The sequence below is a fragment of the Helianthus annuus genome, chromosome 9, assembly GCF_002127325.2.
Source record: "Helianthus annuus cultivar XRQ/B chromosome 9, HanXRQr2.0-SUNRISE, whole genome shotgun sequence".
Lineage (NCBI taxonomy): Eukaryota > Viridiplantae > Streptophyta > Magnoliopsida > Asterales > Asteraceae > Helianthus > Helianthus annuus.
The window spans coordinates 32,261,698-32,281,165 of record NC_035441.2 but is presented as its reverse complement, the minus strand read 5'-3'; the positions used below and the strand labels follow the sequence as shown (position 1 = coordinate 32,281,165).

The 19,468-nt window shown below is 44.1% G+C and overlaps 1 protein-coding gene across 1 annotated transcript; it reads right to left on the bottom strand.

Moving 5' to 3' along the window:
• Positions 1–14,829: 14,829 nt before the first annotated feature.
• On the bottom strand, positions 14,830–17,126 carry LOC110875555. Its single transcript, XM_022123752.2, has 2 exons — positions 16,054–17,126; positions 14,830–14,959 (listed from the first exon to the last, which is right to left on the bottom strand). Exons 1-2 carry the CDS (start codon positions 17,124–17,126, stop codon positions 14,830–14,832), a joined length of 1,203 nt encoding a protein of 400 aa, XP_021979444.2.
• Between the last annotated feature and the right edge of the window lie 2,342 nt (positions 17,127–19,468).

Below are 19,468 nucleotides of genomic sequence, written 5' to 3'. Positions count from 1 at the left end.
GGAGTTCTACAAAGCCTTGTCTAACCAGGATCAGTAGATTCTTGGAAATTTTGCTAAAATTAAAATAAAACATAGGGCTAGAACTCCATAAGCTTACTATCTATGTAATTTTTATCTTTATGTGTAATCTCTCTATTAGCAATGTCATGATGGTTTTTATGATTTATGGACTCATGGTGGTAATGGATGAAAAAAGGGAACGAGAAAAAAAAAATGGAACCATGCAGAAGAACAGAACAAACCGACAAAAATCTCCATAACAGAAGGCTCCACACGGGCCGTGCCCAACCAACACGGCCCCGTGCTGAGCCCCCTGCAGGAAATCACCCAGTTCAGGTAACTGGACACGGGCCGTGTTCAGCGAACACGCCCCCGTGTCCAGGCTTCTGTTTCAATTCTATAATTTTCGTTACTGGCACTTCACCACGGGGCCGTGCCCGGTCAACACGGGGCCGTGTCCAGAGTGCCAGTAACACAAATCTTTGTTTTTAAACACACTTTTACATATTCTAATCAACCAAAAACTCTATTTTTGGACACATTGAGGACAATGTGTAATTTAAGTGTGGGGGGATGCTAAAACCTTGAAATTTTTGCAAAATCCTAAAACAAGCCTTACACAAAACTCTATTGGAACCGCTAAACACCCCAAATTTTTTTTTTTTTTTCAAAAACTTTTTCATTTTTTTATTTACTTGTCTTAGTTTAAGTTGGGAATAACAAGTTATAAAAGGGTTATATTTTTACAAACTTACAACCGATAGCGTCGTGATAAAAAGAACTAACATAAGAAAATTATGAAACGGTATAACAAGTCTAGCTAAAATTCGATTATATATGCTTGGTCACATTAAAAAACCCATTCCCACAAAAAGTGAGTTTTGAGCCTTTATTGAGCATAAAAATACACATATTTAGATTAAATGCTCATTTTTTCGTTTCTTGTGTGAATAGCCGCTCGGTCTTTACAAATCTAGAACTTGCCACGACGATACATTCCCGGTCCTTACCAACTTAAACCCAAGTAAGTAAATGACGGAGGCATTAGGACTAACTATTTTTTCTTTCAAAACCATTATTTTTCATTTTTTTTTACCTACCCAAAATCCCCCTAGAAAACCCCTTTGAGCCTAAACCTTTCATTTCATTACCCCCAAAACAATTTTTTACCCACCAAAAACCTTTTTCATCTTTTCACCTTTATTTTAGTGACAAACTCGGTTTTTCATAAACATACCTTTACGTGATCAAAAAAAAAAAAAAAAAAAAAAAAAAAAAAAGAAAAAAAAAAAAAAATGTTGAAGTCAAAAACAAACATAAGCTACAAAAAGCTTGTTTGGAGAAATACTTCAAAAATAAATATCACCAAAAATAAGGTATTTTACGAAAACCGACACTTGTTACGATTTTTCGCCCTTTTTACTAACCACTAACCAACCACCCACCTTTAAACCCAAGCCTTCACCCCAAAAAGACCTCTTGATATTTACAAAGGTAAAAGTTAAAAAGGAGGAGGATTGATCGCTTGGCAAGCATATGGAAAATGTAAATCCGTGCCGCTCTCGAGCGATTCACTTAAATATACACCTTCGGCCGAGTGATTGAGTGATCTCCCGTGAGGTATGTGAACTTGTATATAAATGGAATTTTAATAAGGCATGCTATGCCAAATTAAGTAGTTTATCTTATGAAAAGTTCAAAATAAACCATGACGAATAAGATTGTAAATAAAATAAAAATAGAACCTATACAAACCTTGGATTCCCGACACTCTAGGACAAGTTAAAAAAAAACTTCTCTTCTACCTATTCCATTTGGGAGTGTAAGCCACATTAAAAGAGTTTTGCTTGAGGACAAGCAAAAGTTCAAGTGTGGGGGTATTTGATGTGTGTAAAATGCAACATATAAAACACATCAATTAAGGCATAAAACTAACCCTTTTTAAGTACTAATGTTGGAAAAAGAGTGTTTTTGTCTTCCTTTTGTATTTTCAGGATGAAATGAGCTCAAAATCACAAAAGAAGCAAAAAGACTACTAAATCTACCATAAATACAAGAAAAGGAACAAAAGTGAACTGCCCGGACCCTCAACGGCACCTCCCAAGACAAAGAGAAGAGAAACAGAGCCTGAACACGCCCCGTGTCCAGTGAACACGGGGGCGTGCCCAGGAAGCAGCAGAAAAGACAAACCAGTAGAAGCTTCCATTGCTCACCACGGGGCCGTGCCCAGCGGACACGGGGGCGTGTTGAAAGTACAGCAGGCGCATTAATTGTAATTCGCAATTACAATTAATGAAGAGAGAGAATGTCAGACGGGCACGGGGCCGTGTTCAGCGAACACGGGGCCGTGTCCAGCGTTCTGTTCAGCCTATAAATAGAGGAGCTTGGCTTCATTCTCTCTCATCCCTTGGCACACCACCTCTCTCACACTTCATCCACCACCCACCACCACCATAACACCATCATCCACCACCATCATCCATTGTCCATCATAGAGTGTGTGAGTCGTCTCGGGATCCAAGATTGATCGTAAGAGTTCTTGACAATCAAGGCCATGTTTGCCTAAGTCTCTTACATCACTTGGTGAAGACAAGTGTTTAGTATAATACTTTTTATTTTTAATCTTTTGCACTTTTTATTTGGTTTTGTATTAATGACTTTAATAACTAGTTACTTATGTTGAAGGTGATCTTTCCTTATCGTTTGTCCGTGGTGTCTTGGCATTATTTTACTGTCTATATAAAATAAAAGATTTTCACCATTCATATCTCCACGGTCTATATGGAGGTATGTTGGCTACCTGGTCGGGGGTTAAGGGAACGGTTTGGTAAAGGTCTTGCCCTTGTTCAGCGTTTAGAGGTCCTGCTTGGGACCTGGGTCAAATTTAGTAGGATCTCCTTCAATGCCCATAGGTATTGGATGGCGGGGATCCAAACTCTTTGACCCCCTCATAAGCTAACTACTATTAATACTATAACCCGGCTATTTAGGACTGTATCCCTGCTGACTCAGACTACTTAGCCGAGGGTAACGTCACCGCCAAAAGCGGGGCCTACCATAATTTGCATTAATAACTTAATTCATTATCTTTCAATAATCCAACCCTTTAGGATTGTATCCTTGCTGACTCAAACTACTGGGTTGAGGGTAACGTCACCTCCGAAAAAGGGGCCTACTACAATAACTAAGATAATCTCTTAAACAAGTGCAAAAGTGCGAAAATAATCAAAGGTTATACTAATACACTTGTCGGATCCAAGTGATTCATCTTGTCTATCTGTTTTTATTTTATTTTATTTTTCAGCATTTAGTTAGTTTTTATTTTTCTTAGTTTAAAACATTTTTCTAACTTTTTGATTTGATTAGACGTTGAGGATAAACCGGTATTAAAAGCTCTTGTGTCCTTGGACGACCTCGGTATCTTACCAACACTATACTACGTCCACGATGGGTGCACTTGCCCATATGTGTGTTTAGTGTTAGTAAATATCGTGTTTTATAAATTTAAAACTTGGCTAAAAGTGTAAAAAGGGCTTAAAAATATATCTAAAATTATATACACACTGACACGCATCAGGATCGTTTATCGAATAACGTGCCGCGATCTCGAGCGAACACTTGTCAATTTCTTGTGGGATGTCAGATATTGCCTCTTGGCTTTTATTAAGGTGAAAGGGCATCGCCTCTTGATCGAACGAAAGGCCAGATTCTGCATTAAATGCAAATCTTTCTGTCAGACATCCTCACGCGGCCCGCCTAAGGATTTGGCAAATCCTTACGCGCCCCGCCTAAGGTTCCCAGACCAGAATTTTCAATTTTGGTCCCTGCACTTCAGAAACGCGTAATTTGGCCCATTTTTGGCACGTTTAAGCCCCGTTAACCTCATTTCAAGGCTCTAGGATGAAGTTAAAGTGTAGGGGACTTGAAATATGCTCAAAAATATTCCGGATGTCGGTTCGTTTGGCCGTACGATCGCGATGTTCGCTTAATTACGACGGAATGCGCATAAGTGCGAAGACGATCCAAATGACGCGACGAATGGATTTTTCTCATGCCAAACACTAAGGGATAATATAAGGATGGTTACATAAATTTTTGGATGTCCGGATGTATTCAGAACGTAAGTTATGCGCGAAAGTGCAAACTTGTGCACTTTTTGACACTTTTAGTCCCTGAATGACCCAAAAGTTTATTTTAGCATACCAAACCCCTCAAAACCTATTTCTAAGCTATGTAAAGGATATTTATGGTATGTTTAACTTATGGACATGTTCCAGAATGTTCGTTACAGTTCAAATTGGCATACTTTCGCAGTTTGTCAAGTTTAGTCCCTGTAAGCGAATTAACTTGTTTTTGCTATACCAAAGCCTTCAAAACTTATTTCTAAGTTATGTAAAGGTTATTTAAGATACGTTGAGTATATGTTGATGTTCCGAAGTATTTGTCGCGTTAAACTGAGTACGTTTACGCACCAGTTTGCGTATAATTCTCCAGAAAGCGTTATAGAGTTTGAAATTGAACAAGAATTGATATGTGCAAAAGCTACACATATTTACACAAGATTCCAAGTATGAAATACAATATTTCATCGGCTTGGTATTTGTTTGATGGTCGTGGTGACACAGGTGTCACAGTCTCCCCTACTTTAGGAAATTTCGTCCCGAAATTTATTCGTAGGAGTCTATTTGTGACTTTGCCAAATAACCATCAGAGATATGCAAAGTAATATCCTGTCATTCCCTTAACGGTCATCTTTCAGAAATGAAAATGAACAGACGGAGTCATTTTCCTCAACGAGTATTCCTCAGAAATGGAAATGACGGAATAAGCAAACGGATGTTCATCTCCTTAACGGACAAATCTTCAGAAACGAAAAATGATCTAACAGAGTCATTTTCAATGGTTGCTTCGTCAGAGTTGGAAATGAAGGATTACACAACGGATGTTCATTTCCTCAACGGGTAAATCTTCAGAAACGAAAATGAACAAACGGGGTCATCTTCAACAGTTGCTTCCTCAGAGTTGGAAATGAAGGATTACACAACGGATATTCATTTCCTCAACGGATAATCTTCAGAAACGAAAATGAACAAACGGGGTCATCTTCAACGGTTGTTTCCTCAGACTTGGAAATGAAGGATTACACAACGGATATTCATTTCCTCAACGGATAATCTTCAGAAACGAAAATGAATAAACGGGGTCATCTTCAACGGTTGTTTCCTCAGAGTTGGAAATGAAGGATTACACAACGGATATTCATTTCCTCAACGGATAATCTTCAGAAACGAAAATGAACAAACGGGGTCATCTTCAACGGTTGTTTCCTCGGAGTTGGAAATGAAGGATTACACAACGGATATTCATTTCCTCAACGGATAATCTTCAGAAACGAAAATGAACAAACGGGGTCATCTTCAACGGTTGTTTCCTCAGAGTTGGAAATGAAGGATTACACAACGGATATTCATTTCCTCAACGGATAATCTTCAGAAACGAAAATGAACAAACGGGGTCATCTTCAACGGTTGTTTCCTCAGAGTTGGAAATGAAGGATTACACAACGGATATTCATTACCTCAACGGATAATCTTCAGAAACGAAAATGAACAAACGGGGTCATCTTCAACGGTTGTTTCCTCAGAGTTGGAAATGAAGGATTACATAACGGATATTCATTTCCTCAACGGATATTCTTCAGAAGTGAAAAATGAATAGCTAGTTCATTTTTCCTCAACGGATGCTTCATCAGAATTGGAAATGAATAGGGTTAACTCTAGACACATGACAGAACTTGTTGTGATTTCTGTGCACTAAATTCCATAATTATGTATGCATCCATAATTACGTAATCCCTTGCACAGTCCGCACAGTTTGTTTTGTAATGTTTTGGGGAGAGATATCAAACTTGTGATGAGGGTGAATAGACTTCCATCGGTTCCCTTTTAATTAGATCGACAGGGGATCTTCTTATTCAGGCCACCAAGGAGTCCCTTCAGCTATATCATCACATGATATCCCTAGCCAGATTTTTGGATGAATCTGTTTAGCTAGACCACTCAAGGGGTCTAATTATGAAGTAGTACTTTATAATCCGTGGGACTTAACTATATCATAGAAGTCCATTGAGGATTTTAAGTAATACCTTTGGGTATCCTACTATGAATCTCTTGTATACGGATATGTAAGATTCCACGAGGATTTGGATAACATGATTTGGATCACACAACAACACATAAGGAAACACATAAGCACACAGTCACATAATTGTTTAACTTGATTATAATTTGTTATTAACTTGTCATTGATTGAATACGGATATGGAAACCAATCGACGGGTCTCAATGTTCACTGGAATCTATCTGAGAAGATAGACAGATTTCCCAAAATTCGATTTTTGATTACAAAGAATCACCTCATTCGAATGAAGGTATACAACAATCAAAGACTTACTGGAATTCCTTAGGCACCCTATCACGGGTTTATAGTGGTACCTTGGGCATTCGTCTTGTGTTGTAACTTGCGCTTTGTACTTCGTTTCCTTAGAAGAACGGGTACTTAGGAATTTTGTGGAAGACGCAAGTGATTATAGAATGGGGGAATTTTGGGGGTAGTTTGTTCTTCAAGGAATACGGTTTCTTGATTGCCGGTATTGTAAAGGGATATGTCGTTTATACATGTAACCACACAAATACATTGCAATGTAAATGAAAGATTTATTTATAAACAACGATATCAACTGTTCCTTGGATTTTGACAACAAAAGAAACTAATACATAAGACATGATTATTTCTAAACGATGTTGTCTTCTAGTCAGTCAGTTGCTCATCCCCGTGCTGGATTTGCATTAGCAAGCTTCGGGCAATTTCTTTGGAAATGTCCCATCTCGCCACAGTTGAAACAAGAGCCTGGTAGAAAGCGACCTTGAGCAGGATTGTTGCCAGCTTGGTTTGGTGCAGCTGCAGCTGGGCAGACTCTTGTTGTGTGGCCTATAAGCCCACAAGTTTGGCATTTGCGGCATTGTACATTGGCATGATGATGGAGGCCACATTGGTTGCACAAAGGTGCAGTTCCATTGTATGGTTTTCTAGCAGGGGGTTGAGCTGGTTGGTTGGGGACGGCTTGACCATTGTGGGCGACCACGGCGAAGTTCTGAGAAGCCTTTCGCTTCCTTGACTTCTTAGGAGATTCAGTCTGTTCATCCATGGTCTTTGATTCCTCGATTGGGTTCGATTCCCCGGCTGATTTCTTGTCACCTTTTTGAAAAAGTTTATGCTTTCTGATCTGCGATTCAGTCAAGGTTGCAGATAGCTCAATGGCCTGACGGAGTGTGGTAGGGTTGCTACCAGTGACAATGTCTTGTACCGAGTCAGGCAGGCCGTCGATGTACCTTTCGATAGCCTTGTCGAGTGGGGCGACCATAGTTGGGCAAAGTAGACTCAACTCCTCAAATCTATCGGTATATGCCCTGTGTTCGCCACTATCTTGTTTCAAATCATCAAACTCCTTCTCCAACGCTCGTTGTTCATGACGAGGACAAAACTCTCTCATCATAAGAGCTCTCAGTTCAGCCCATGTTTGTGCTAGAGCAACATCTGCACCACGGTCTCTCATTACCCCGTTCCACCATGTAAGAGCCCTCTTCTGAAACACGCTCGAAGAAAACTCGACCTTGCGATTTTCCGGACACTGCACGTGGCGAAAGGTATTCTCGATGCTCTCGAACCATTGAAGAAGCCCAGTTGCTCCCTCAGAACCACTAAACTTGAGTGGTTTAGCCGAGTTAAAGTTCTTGAAATTGCATGTACCATTGTTGTTGTTGTTGGCTTGGTTCCATTGAGCAAAGAGATTTGGGAATTGAGCAGCCATCTGCTGCGCAATAATTTCTGCCAGCTCGGCAGTTGCTATCTGGTGTTCGCGTCGAGGAGGCATTCTAAAAGAGGAAAACATGAAAGGAAACAAATAAAATGGTATTGGGTAAGAATAGGAGGTTACCATTACTGACCATAATCACGGTTGATGGTCATTTGTTTGAATCATGAAGCAAACAAACAACACCAAGGCTGAATTAAAGCAATTAAATCCTCATAGTGTATCGCGAAGACATGCTCGCCTATAAGTGGACACTCACCCCAAGAGTTCCCAGGTAAGAGTGACTGGTCCGATTATGTGGATTTGTACGAACACTCTAACCTTAGACAGAAAACCCAGGGTACAGGCATCCACTCTTCCAGTTTGCACGTGTTCACACTATTTAGGACCCAAAACTTTGACGAGAGTTTTGAAAATTCAACGGGGTTCAAAACCTTATAACAGAGGGTTCAAAACCTAGTAATCATTCTTGTTGTGGTCGTCGCCTAAGGATAGGCGACAGTATTGTTTTATGACTAAACGCAAGTAAACTCGCGTTAGGGTCCTAGGAAGGTTATAGACTAGGTCAAAGCATTACTAATAACCTAATTCCCTATAACCATTGGCTCTGATACCATCTTTTCTGTCACACCCCGACCACGAAGAACATACAAATCGTGGCGGAAACATCGGGGAGTGTTGCAACAGAATCAATTGTTTCAAATCCATGGCAATTGAAGTTTCGTTTTATTAATCAAACATGAAAGTTTACATTGCTTTAAACAAGAACCAAAGAATACATAATATAACTAACTAGTTCTTGTCTCGTTTTAAGTCACTAAGGCACAGGTCCGCCTATGTATGTCTTGATAAGTACTACGCATCGTCTCCTGAAAACACATGTGAAAATAGGTACGTCAGCATAAAAATGCCTGTGAGATACATTGGTTTTTGTGTAAACGGAATTCATGACTTATGTTTGAGAAAATGTTTAGTCATGAACCTCGTATTTTGCTTTGTCTTGTAAATCATTTGAAAAACGGTAAGATCAAATGATATGTATAAATAAAAGAACACTGTATGGTTTAAACGGGTAACCATGTAAAATGAGTTTGTATAAGATAAGTCGTTTGTAAAACAATGTCTCGTGAAAAGTGTGATATTTGTATAAAATGTCATATGTCTCAAATTGAAATGATTCAAATAACGCTACGATGTGTAATACCATACAAACACTTATATATAGGAAGTACCAGCGGCGTATCCACCATGCTTGTATCATATTACACATGCCTCGTTACTTAATCACTTACTCAAACCAAACCATCAAGATGAAATGTTTAACAACGGTAGAAATGTTCATGTATAGTCAAATGTCTATTGTCAAATGTAAATCATGTCAACGGATACAACTGGTTCATACGGTTCAATGGTTACAAACGGTTCATAAAATCCAACGGGTTTAGACGGTTCAAATAGTCCAATGGTCACAACGGTTCAATATGTAGCATAATGTGTTCATATGCTGGATGAGCATATGCAACAGATATGCAATGTGAAACACTGTACTACGTATGCACACAATGGGCGTACGTAGCATGAAATGTATTGTAGAATACAACGGTTCAAAATGTAGTATAATGTGTTCATATGCTGGATGAGCATATGCAACAGAAATGCAGTGTGAAACAATGTACTACGTATGCACACAATGGGCGTACGTAGCATGAGATGTGATGTAAGCAATGTACTAAGTACGCACACAATAGGCATACATAGCATGTAATGTAAAGCAATGTACTAAGTACGCACACAATGGGCATACATAGCATGTAATGTAAAGCGATGTACTAAGTACGCACACAATGGCATACATAGCATGAAATGTAGTGAAATCATGTACTATTGGAGAAACACTGATCTAATTAAGGGACTAATTAGGTTGGTTTATGTTCCTATCATAGGGGTTAATCTTCTTTTAAGTATCCGAGCTTCGACTGGCTAATCAACCTGCAAAACAGAACACCGTTACTCGTTAAGAGGGGAATGTGGGGGTTTCCCTCTTAACCGGGCTCCGGCGTGAGAATAAGCGACTACTTTGAGAGTAATTAAGTATTTAAGAGTGAGAGCCGAGAGAATAGAATGTTTAACCTGAGGAATGAAGGTCTCTATTTATAGCCGGAGAGGTGTAAGAGGTTGTGGGCTGATGGGCCTTGGGCCAGAAACGGACAACAACGAATATGCTCTTTGCCTTGCTGGCCCCGACCGCTTAGTGGTTTCTAGATGCTCGTCGGTGCTGGCGCACCTTGAGTGGAGCCACGTGTCATTGTTGTCGGCCTTGTTGTCCTTCTGTCATCAGCAGACGAGTGGAGATCGTGGGACAGTTGTCTCCGTCTCTTGATTGGTGCCATGTAGGCGTCCTTGTGTACTTATCGTCAGGGGATCGTGGCGCACGATTGAACAGAGCCTGCTGGACGCTCATTGGCTCTTTTCTACTGCCACTTGTACCCTGTGTTTGTTATCTGAGTTTGTTATGTGCTCTTCCTCGCGCGAGGTAAGTCATAATGTGACGTGAGCTGCGCGAGGCTGTTATTATCAAGTTGTTATGCTAAGGAGTATGGTCTCGCGTGCAACCTGTTATGAGGTTTGCGCGACTTTTTGGGACCATACCCCTTCAAGTCCCCCCAGTCTAGTGCTGCACCATGCGCAACGCAAGTGGTTGGAGTTCTGGACTTAATAAAAATAAGAGAAGGGGAAGTAGTCCTTTCGGTCCTGACTTGTATGACCCAAGGCAGGTGTTGGGTGATTTGTTATTGTGCCCTTTAGGCGCGCGAGATTATAGTAGGTTATATATATCTGGCGCGGCTCATGTAACTTCTGTATGAAGTTACTTGTGTGTTTTATGGCGGGAAACTTCGAAATTTGAACTTCTGACAGGTTGGTGAGATAAGTCGCTGAGAGCGACGCTTGAGTTGACCCCTGGCACGGATGTCATCATGCCGCCTGCGGCGGTTGCACTTCATGTCAGGAGAGTGGGTGCCACGCGCGCGTGGTAACCGTCGTCCCTGCTTTTCCGCTCGACGTGGCAACTTCTCGTTGGTTGCCCTTGCGGCGAGTGCGGCACGGTTACCCATCGCATTAAATGCGATGGGTATATATATCCGAAGAGAAAAGTGAGAGATTCACTTTCTCTTCGTTTCTTCTCCAATTTTCTCTCAAAAGGTCTTTGAATCTTCAAAGTGTTCTTCATCCTCTTCAAGATTTCTTCAAATCTTCAAACTTTTCTTCGTTCTTTTTTCCAGATCCTTCTAAAATATGAGTGAGGAGCACCAAGAGGTTCCTGCTAGTGAGGAAGGACCGGTTCCAGTCCTTAGATGGGACTTAGGTCTGTTCGAGCAGATTGTTCGTAGTTTTAGATTCCCACCGGAGTGGGACGCCCGGTATCCGGCTCAGGGCCAGACCGCGGCTGATGCCCCACCCGGCTATATTACCCTTTACGAAGACTTCTTTCTTCAAGGGAATTTCCGACTGCCGGCGACCAATTTTCTGGGAAGTATCTTATCTTACTACAAGTTTCACATATCTCAGATGAGTCCACCCGGGATGGTGAGGGTGAGACACTTCGAGTTCTTATGCCGGTCTCATGGCATCGAGCCATCTGTCGATAAATTTCGCTCATTCTACCAACTGCAAAGGACGATGGGGTTCTTTTCGTTTGCAAGCCGAGGGGCGGCAAAGAAGATCTTGTTAAATCCACCAAAGAGTTTCCATGACTGGAAACCTAAGTTCTTCTTCATCAGGGAAGAAGTTGTGCCGGTCGCTATGACCTTTAGGGAATGGACTGAGGCCATACCCAAGGAAGATCTGCCGATCCCAAAAACGGCTTTGTGGTACCAGCAGCTGACCCCAACCCCTAACCGGGTGTTTGGGGAAAATGTTCTAGTTGCAGCAAAGATGAGTGACCAGTGGTCACCTAGCAGCAGGGAAGTTCCCGTGTTAAAGCTTGGCGATCAAGGTTAGTCATTTCTCTGTTCTCTTTTCTAAGTAGGATTTCTTTAATTATTACTTACGTGTCTCCCTTTATAGAAGCGCAACTCTACCAAGCTGCCTTTTCTACTTTTGGAGGCTTCATGGGCGTTCGCCCATTGCGCGACGACGAGGAAAGCTGGTATGACCAGATTAAAGGAAACTTCATGTTTCCTACTGCTGATGCTTTCGCTTCGCCGCCAGATGCTACTGAAGGTGCGCAATACCCTAAACCTCGTCCATTGCGCTCTGTGACTCTCGCTGGGAAAGAGACTGTCTATCTTTCCAGCGAGGAGTCCGTAGGGTCTTCCACCGGCGAGCTAAGCTCTTGGTCTAAAATATTTGCAGGTGTGTTGCGCGACCTGGGGATTGACCCAGAGGAGAAAAAGAAGAATCCTCTGAAGAAGAAGAAAAAGGCTGAGCCGGAGGTGACCAGCAAGGGCACTGGCCCTAGTCGCGCAACAACTGCTGCTGGCAAAGGTACTCTTCGCCTTCATCAACGTGACTTGGATGATTATGTGATCATCAGTGACTCATATGAAGGTTTATCACATGCAGCTAAGGGAAAAGCTGGGGCTGGTGGGTCGAAGAGTTCTGGGAGCGCGGGTTCTCGTAACCCAGATGCTGGCGCGACCCCCAGTTTTCCCGAAGATATAGAAGAGGAGGAAGATGCTGGTGCTCAACTTATTGGGCGGAAAAGAGGTAGGAGTGAGGCTACGACTGGTGTGGCTTCCGCGCCTACATCTGTGGTGATCCCTGCGATAGGGAAAACGAGCAGGTTGCGCTCGTTGTATCAATTTTCTCCTGGTATGTTCTTTTCTTCTCTTTTCTTCTCTAAAAAACTTCTTTGCTTACACTTGCCTTATTTTGCAGAGATCAAGAAGAAGACCCCTGAAAAGACGGTTACATTCAGTGAGGCGGGGGTAAAAAGACCCAAGATGACCGTCAAGCCTACTGATACTGCAGCCCAGGACGCCGCGAAGGCGGCTGAGGCGCAACGAAAGGTGGAGGAGGCGCGTAAGAAAGAAGAGGAGAAGAAGATTGCTGAGGAGAAGAAGAAGAAGGAAGAAGAAGAGAAGAGGAAGGAGGAGGAGAGGAAAAAGAAGGAGGAAGAGGAAAAGAAGCGCAAGGCGGAGCAGGAGAGGCTAGCTGAAGTGGCTAGGAAGCAGGCCTTGGAGAAGGAGTTATCGGCGAAAAAGGCTATGGATCAGCCTTTGAAGTCTCAAGGTCCTGAGGTCACCAGGCCAACCAGCACCGGCCCTGTTATCACTTCGAAAGGGTCCGGCCGCTACTCTTCCAGCGGCGCGAGCTCCGGTGGAGCCGGGGGTTATAACCCTAACGTGATAGGGGCGAAGGATACCGTTGGGGATATCTACTATAAGACATATACCGAAGAAGAGCGCGGTGATGCCCTCCATCAAGCCCCCTGGAGCTTAAAACAGAAGGATACATTCGTTGAGTTTGGCGCTTCGCGTGAATGGTTTTTGAATTCCTTCCCCCCTGGTGAGGTCAATCGGCAAAGGGCAAAACCCCATGAGATGTTATATCGTACTTATATTCTTGGGGAGGCCAATGCCCGCGCTGCCAACCCTCAAATCGTTCGCGAATGGCGGACGATGGTCAGAGAGCGTGCCGATTGGGAAGGTTACCGCGAGCGTACTCTGAAGCGAATTGCGGAGTTTGAGAAGTTGAAAGCTGCGTTCGACGAAGAAAAAGCCAAGTTCGAGGCTGACAAGAAGGCGGAGGAGTGGGGCCGCGAGGGGCTGCAGAAAAAACTCCATAATGTTGAGGAGCAACTGGCCAAGGAGAAGGCCGAGTTTAAACGCATATGCGCCCAAGACAACGATCGTGCTTATGCACTTCGACAGAAGATCGTTGATCTGGAGGCTAAAGTTGCAGATCTGACCTCGCAGGTGGAGGGAGAAAAGGCTGCCAAGCAGCAGATGGAGGTTAGTTCTATTGACATTCGCTTTTTCCTTTGTTGCTTACAAATTTTCTTAAGTCACTCCTCAAGCTGTTTTCCAATTTTCAGGCTGAGTTGACTGGAGCCAAGGTGCAGTTGTCCAACAAGGACAAGGATCTCCAAGCTAAGGACGTTGAGATTGCGGAACTCAAACGTCGCTTAAACGAGCAAATAGACAAATGTGAGTCCTTGGAGATTGACCTTGAGGCTGAGAAAGTCAAGGCTGCTGATGCTGAGGAGGCGCGTGCTGTGAGCACTGCCGCGCTAAATGTGGCTCAAACCAACTACTCTGAGGCTCAAAATATCGTCGATACACTTGTCTCAGAAGCGGAGTGGATGCGCACTCGTGGAGTAGTGTTGGTAAGTGCCTTATGCTTTTTTCTTTAAGTTTTTCTTGTTCTAAGAGTTCTCTAATGCTTATCTTTTATTGAAGGTTGCCAACTCCATCCTGAACGCGAGCGAGCTAGATCGCGCCGTCGCGGCTCTGACAGATGCGGCGCGTGCGGTGGGTCATCGGGGAGGCTACCTGGAGTGTGCTGATCATGTTGAGCAAATGCTTGGGCAAGAATTTGATACAAGTCATTGCTCAGTGACAGAGCATGCTGATGCTGCGCTGGCAAGTGCTGAAAATTCCTATGACAACCTCTCCCTGCCTGTCATGGAGTTAGTTGTCGAATCGTTGAAGAAAGACGACTGGTGCCAGCGTCTTAAGGCAGTCCTCGATCCACCAGTTACCGTCGAGTTGTCCGACGAAGAGCCTGCCGGTGGCGACGGTGATGATGATGGCAATGATGATGATGGTGAAGACGACGGAGATGATGGTGATGATCGTCGCGAAGAATAGGAGAGTTTGTTGAGTAGGTAGTTGATAAGCATTTGTGCCTTTGTAATTTCTTTGATATTCTTATGTATGGTGCTGCGCGGTTGCGCAAGTTGTTAATGAAACATTTTGTTTTTTCCGTTGCAATTATTGCATTGTTATAAAACTTTATGCTAAATTAGCTCGAATAAATGGAAGCGTTTTGTAAGTATTTAGGTGACCGCCCGGTCTCGCGCTTTGTTTGCGGAGGACCTTGTAGGTGGTTTGAACCGTCTTGAAATGCTGGAGTGTTTTCGCGCTAATCAAAAGTTTAACATGCATTTGTAACGAAAAAATGTAATAGAAAAAACATGTCGTATGTTTTCATTCAAGTCAGAAGTTGGCTCTTAGGCCTTCATACATATTTGCCAATGGCTCGTAGCCGGCGTAGTTAATTGAAAGATGGCGTAAGGCCGAAAAGATTACATATAGCATTTGCGCAATTGTTGCGCATTCCAAGTTCTTGGTAAGATGTGGCCATCTAGGGTGCGTAATTTGTAGGCCCCTTTGCCCAGGACCTCATGGATCAGATATGGGCCTTCCCACTTAGGTGCCAATTTCCCTGGGCGTTCCGCATTCGATGATTCGTTGTCGCGAAAGACGTACTCCCCTGGATTGAAGGTACAAATGCGGACCCTTGTGTTGTAGTACCTTTCCAGCTGAGTTTTGTACTTGGCCTCTCGGATTCTCGCGATTTCGCGTCTTTCTTCTAATAGGTCCAAGTCTAGGCGCCTTTCCGCTTCATTGTCAATTGTGTTGACCGTTGTCATGCGTGGCGAGGGCAGGCCAATCTCCGCCGGGATTACCGCCTCTGAGCCATAGACCAGGCTGAAAGGGGTCTCGCCGGTACTCGTCTCTGGCATGGTCCGATGAGCCCATAAAATGCTTGGGAGCTCATTAACCCATCCGCGCCGCCTTGTTCCTAATCTGGCCTTTATCCCTTCGACGATGCATTTATTCACACTTTCCACTTGTCCGTTGCCTTGTGGGTACGCAACGGAGGTGAAAGTGTGTTCGATGTTCATCTCCTTCATTCAGTTCTTAAGATCGTCCGAAGCAAAGTTGGTGCCATTGTCTGTCACGATCTTGAGCGGGAGGCCAAATCTGCATATGATGTGCTCCCATATGAACTTGCGCACAATCATAGCTGTGGTGGATGCAAGGGCTTTGGCTTCTACCCACTTTGTGAAGTAGTCAACAGCTACTATGATGAACTTTACGGCGCCGGGTGCATCCGAGAAGGGTCCCACCATGTCAATTCCCCATTGTTGGAAGGGCCATGCGGTGGACACGGGGATGAGATCATTTTTAGGGCGCAGCGTTTTTGGAGAGTGCCTCTGGCAAGAGTCACACTTGCGGATCTCCTTCATTGCGTCGACATGCATACCCGGCCAGTAGTAACCGGCGCTCATGATCTTCGCGACAACCATCCGTGGTCCGGAGTGAATGCCACAAATCCCCTCATGAATTTCCCTTATCAGATAATTTGCATCCTGGGGGTCCACGCAGCGCAGTAGTGGTCCCAGGAAGGATTTTCGGTACAGGATACCGCCATTCATTTCGTACTGTAAGGCTTTGTTTTGGATCTTTCTTGCTTCTGCTTTGTTCTCGGGAAGCACCCCCTCTTGCAAGTATTGGATGATGGGGGTCATCCATGATGGCTGCCCTGTTTCGATTACGTTAACTTGGCGCAGTAATACCGATGGGTTCTTGAGTACCTCTATCCTTACATCCTTGGCAAGATGTTGAAAGGAAGTCGAGGCAAGCTTGCTCAAAGCATCGGCAGGCTTGTTTTCTGAGCGGTTAATGTGTATGACTTTGTGGGATTTGAATTGCTGTAGCAATTCCTTCGCTTGTTCCAGATACAAGGCCATGACCTCTCCTTTTGCGTCGTATATGCCGTTTACTTGACTTGCTATCAGGAGTGAGTCAACATGTGCGCGCAAGTTCTTTGCTCCCATCTTGATGGCGAGGCGTAGGCCTGCCAGGAATGCTTCGTACTCAGCCTCGTTGTTGGTGTTTTTGAAATCCAACCTAATGGCGTAAGTGAACTCGTGATTCTCTGGGCTTACTAGGCGTAAACCTGCTCCCGCGCCATCTTCATTTGATGCCCCATCGGTGTAAAGCATCCAAGTTTCCTCTGTATCCACTTTGGGAGTCTCTATCATCTCGCATTCTTTGATTTTATCAGCCGACACTTCTGTGATAAAGTCGGCTAGAACCTGACCTTTGATTGCTGGGCGTGGCCTATACAAGATGTTGTGACCTCCGAGCTCAATGGCCCACTTCGCCAATCTGCCCGACGTCTCAGGCTTCTGCAGTATGGTTCCGATGTGGAAGTTTGTCAATACTGTTATCACATGCCCTGTGAAGTATCGGCGCAGCCTCCTAGAGGCATGAAGTAGCGCAAGTACTAACTTTTCCATTGTGGAATATCTTGTCTCTGGGTCTGTGAGTACCCTGCTGACGTAATAGATCGGTGTTTGAATTCCGTTTCTGTCCACTAGCAACACTGACCCTACTGCTTTGTCTGAGGATGACAAGTACAGTACAAGGGGTTCTTTTTCAAATGGCGCCGTAAGGGTGGGCAATTCAATCAGACATGCTTTCATTTGTTGAAAGGCTGTCTCTGCCTCCGGTGTCCATTTGAACTCTTGCTTCTTTACACAGTTGCGCAGTGTACTGATGAATGGATATGATTTCGCGGCGTGATTAGATAGGAAACGATTAAGCGCGGCCAGCCGGCCGGCCAAACGTTGCATCTCCTTTATGTTTCGCGGTGATGGCATTCACTCAATAGCCTGTACTTTCTCTGGGTTCACCTTGAAACCGCCGTTTGTGACGATGAAACCCAGGAACTTCCCTTCCTCCATACCAAAGGAACATTTGGCAGGATTTAGTTTCATATTGACGCCGCGCAGAGAGTTGAACGTCTTCTCAATATCCTTCAGCATCTGATCTTCTTCGGGACTCTTGACCACTAGATCATCAATGTAAACCTCGATGTGCTTTCCAATGTCTCCAGCAAAGGTCTTGTCCATGAGGCGCTGGTATGTCGCGCCTGCATTCTTTAGACCAAAAGGCATTTTGGTGTAACAGAATATTCCAAGATCAGTCCTGAAGGCTGTCTTGTCTTCGTCCTCAAGCTTCATCTGCACCTGATGGTAACCTTTGTAGCAATCCAAGAAACACTTCCATCTGTAAGGCGCGAGGGAGTCAATCTTTTTATCGATCTCGGGCAAGGAGTAGCAATCCTTTGGGCATGCTTTGTTGAGATCGGTGTAATCTACGCACATGCGCCATCCGCCATTTGACTTTTCCACCATCACTGGGTTCGCGACCCAGCTTTGGTATCTTACCTCTCTCAGGATTCCAGCCTTGAGCAACTCACATACTTGCTCATTCATCGCTTTTGTCTTATCCGCGCCTAGGCTGCGCCGTCGCTGGACTTTTGGTTCTACAGAAGGGTACGTGTTTAAGCAATGCTCAGTTATGTTACGCGGGACGCCGGTCATGTCTGACGGGGTACAGGCAAATATATCCATGTTGCGGAACAGCAGTTGCTTTAAACGTTTTCTGATGTCTGACGAAATGGCGTGGCCAATTGTCACTGTCTGCTCTGGGTACTTGCGGTTTAAGACCCATTTTTCTGGCTCGGTCGTAGAGACCTTCGCCGCTTTTGTTGGGCGCAGCTCTTCGGTTGACATCACTTCTTTCTTGGCGTATATGATTGCGACGCCTGTCTTGGTAGGGAAGCCTATGGCAGAATGAGGCGTTGAAGTCACCATGTTTAGTTCGCCTTGTGTTTCCCTTCCAATGAGTACATCATGCCTTGACTTCACTGGCATTACCATGAAGTTTACAGTTGCTGTTCTTGAGTGTTTCCCGTCAGAGAACGTGACGGGGAAACTGATTTGGCCGAGAGGAAAGACCATTTCATTGCAAAAACCTGACAAAGGATAATCAACTGGCTCGAGTCTCGCTTTGTCTTCTTCATCGAATTGATTGAAACATTGTTCGTAGATGATGTCGGCTGTGCTTCCTGGGTCGATGAAGATGTATTCTGTTTCATAGTGACCAATTATACCAGTAATGACGACGGGTCGTGTGGCGCGAGGACCGCCGCGCACTACTGGGAATATGACTTGCTGCTCTTGCCAAGAAGGCTCCTAGGGCCGTTTGCCTTTTTCTCTCGCGGTGTATCTTGGTCCGTTGACCATGTGAGTCTCTAACCGTCTCACCTTTTTGTGGCTGCCTTCATCGTGACGCTGGAGTTGACGGGTGTCCTTGCGCACATTCTTCACTAAATGGCTCAGCTTGCCGCTTTTGAGCGCTCTTTCAATTTCCTGGCGCAAACTGTAGCAGTCATCGGTCAAATGCCCAGAGTCTTTGTGGAAATCGCAGTACAAATTAGGGTCTTGCCCTTTCTTGTTTGTCATAGGCCTGGGAGCCTTAAAATCGTGATTCTCCGTCATCAACACCTCTTTTGGTGTTTTCGTGAGCGGAGTCCAGTGTTTATCGCGGTTATCATCTCTGACTGATTTCTTGTAACCAATCCGATCGATTGTTTCTCGCGCATCTTCTCTGTAGCGCGGTCTGTCGTCACGGCCTCGTGGTCTTTCAGATTTCCAATCATTATTTTTGTATTTGTTGCGCTTGTTATTGTTGTCGCGCGGCCTCTCGTTTGCTCTTGAGAATCGATCTTCGGAGTAATAACCCTTTCCACCAGCAAGGGACTCCTCGGTTTGCGCGACGATCTTCGCGGCTT

Excerpts from the sequence above, each read along its gene's own strand:
- LOC110875555 (XM_022123752.2), bottom strand. The coding sequence starts at position 17,126 with ATGGAAAAGTTAGTACTTGCGCTACTTCATGCCTCTAGGAGGCTGCGC. Across the intron at positions 14,960-16,053 it reads GCAATGAAGGAGATCCGCAA|CGCGAAAACACTCCAGCATT; the intron begins GTGTGACTCTTG and ends ACTTTTGATTAG.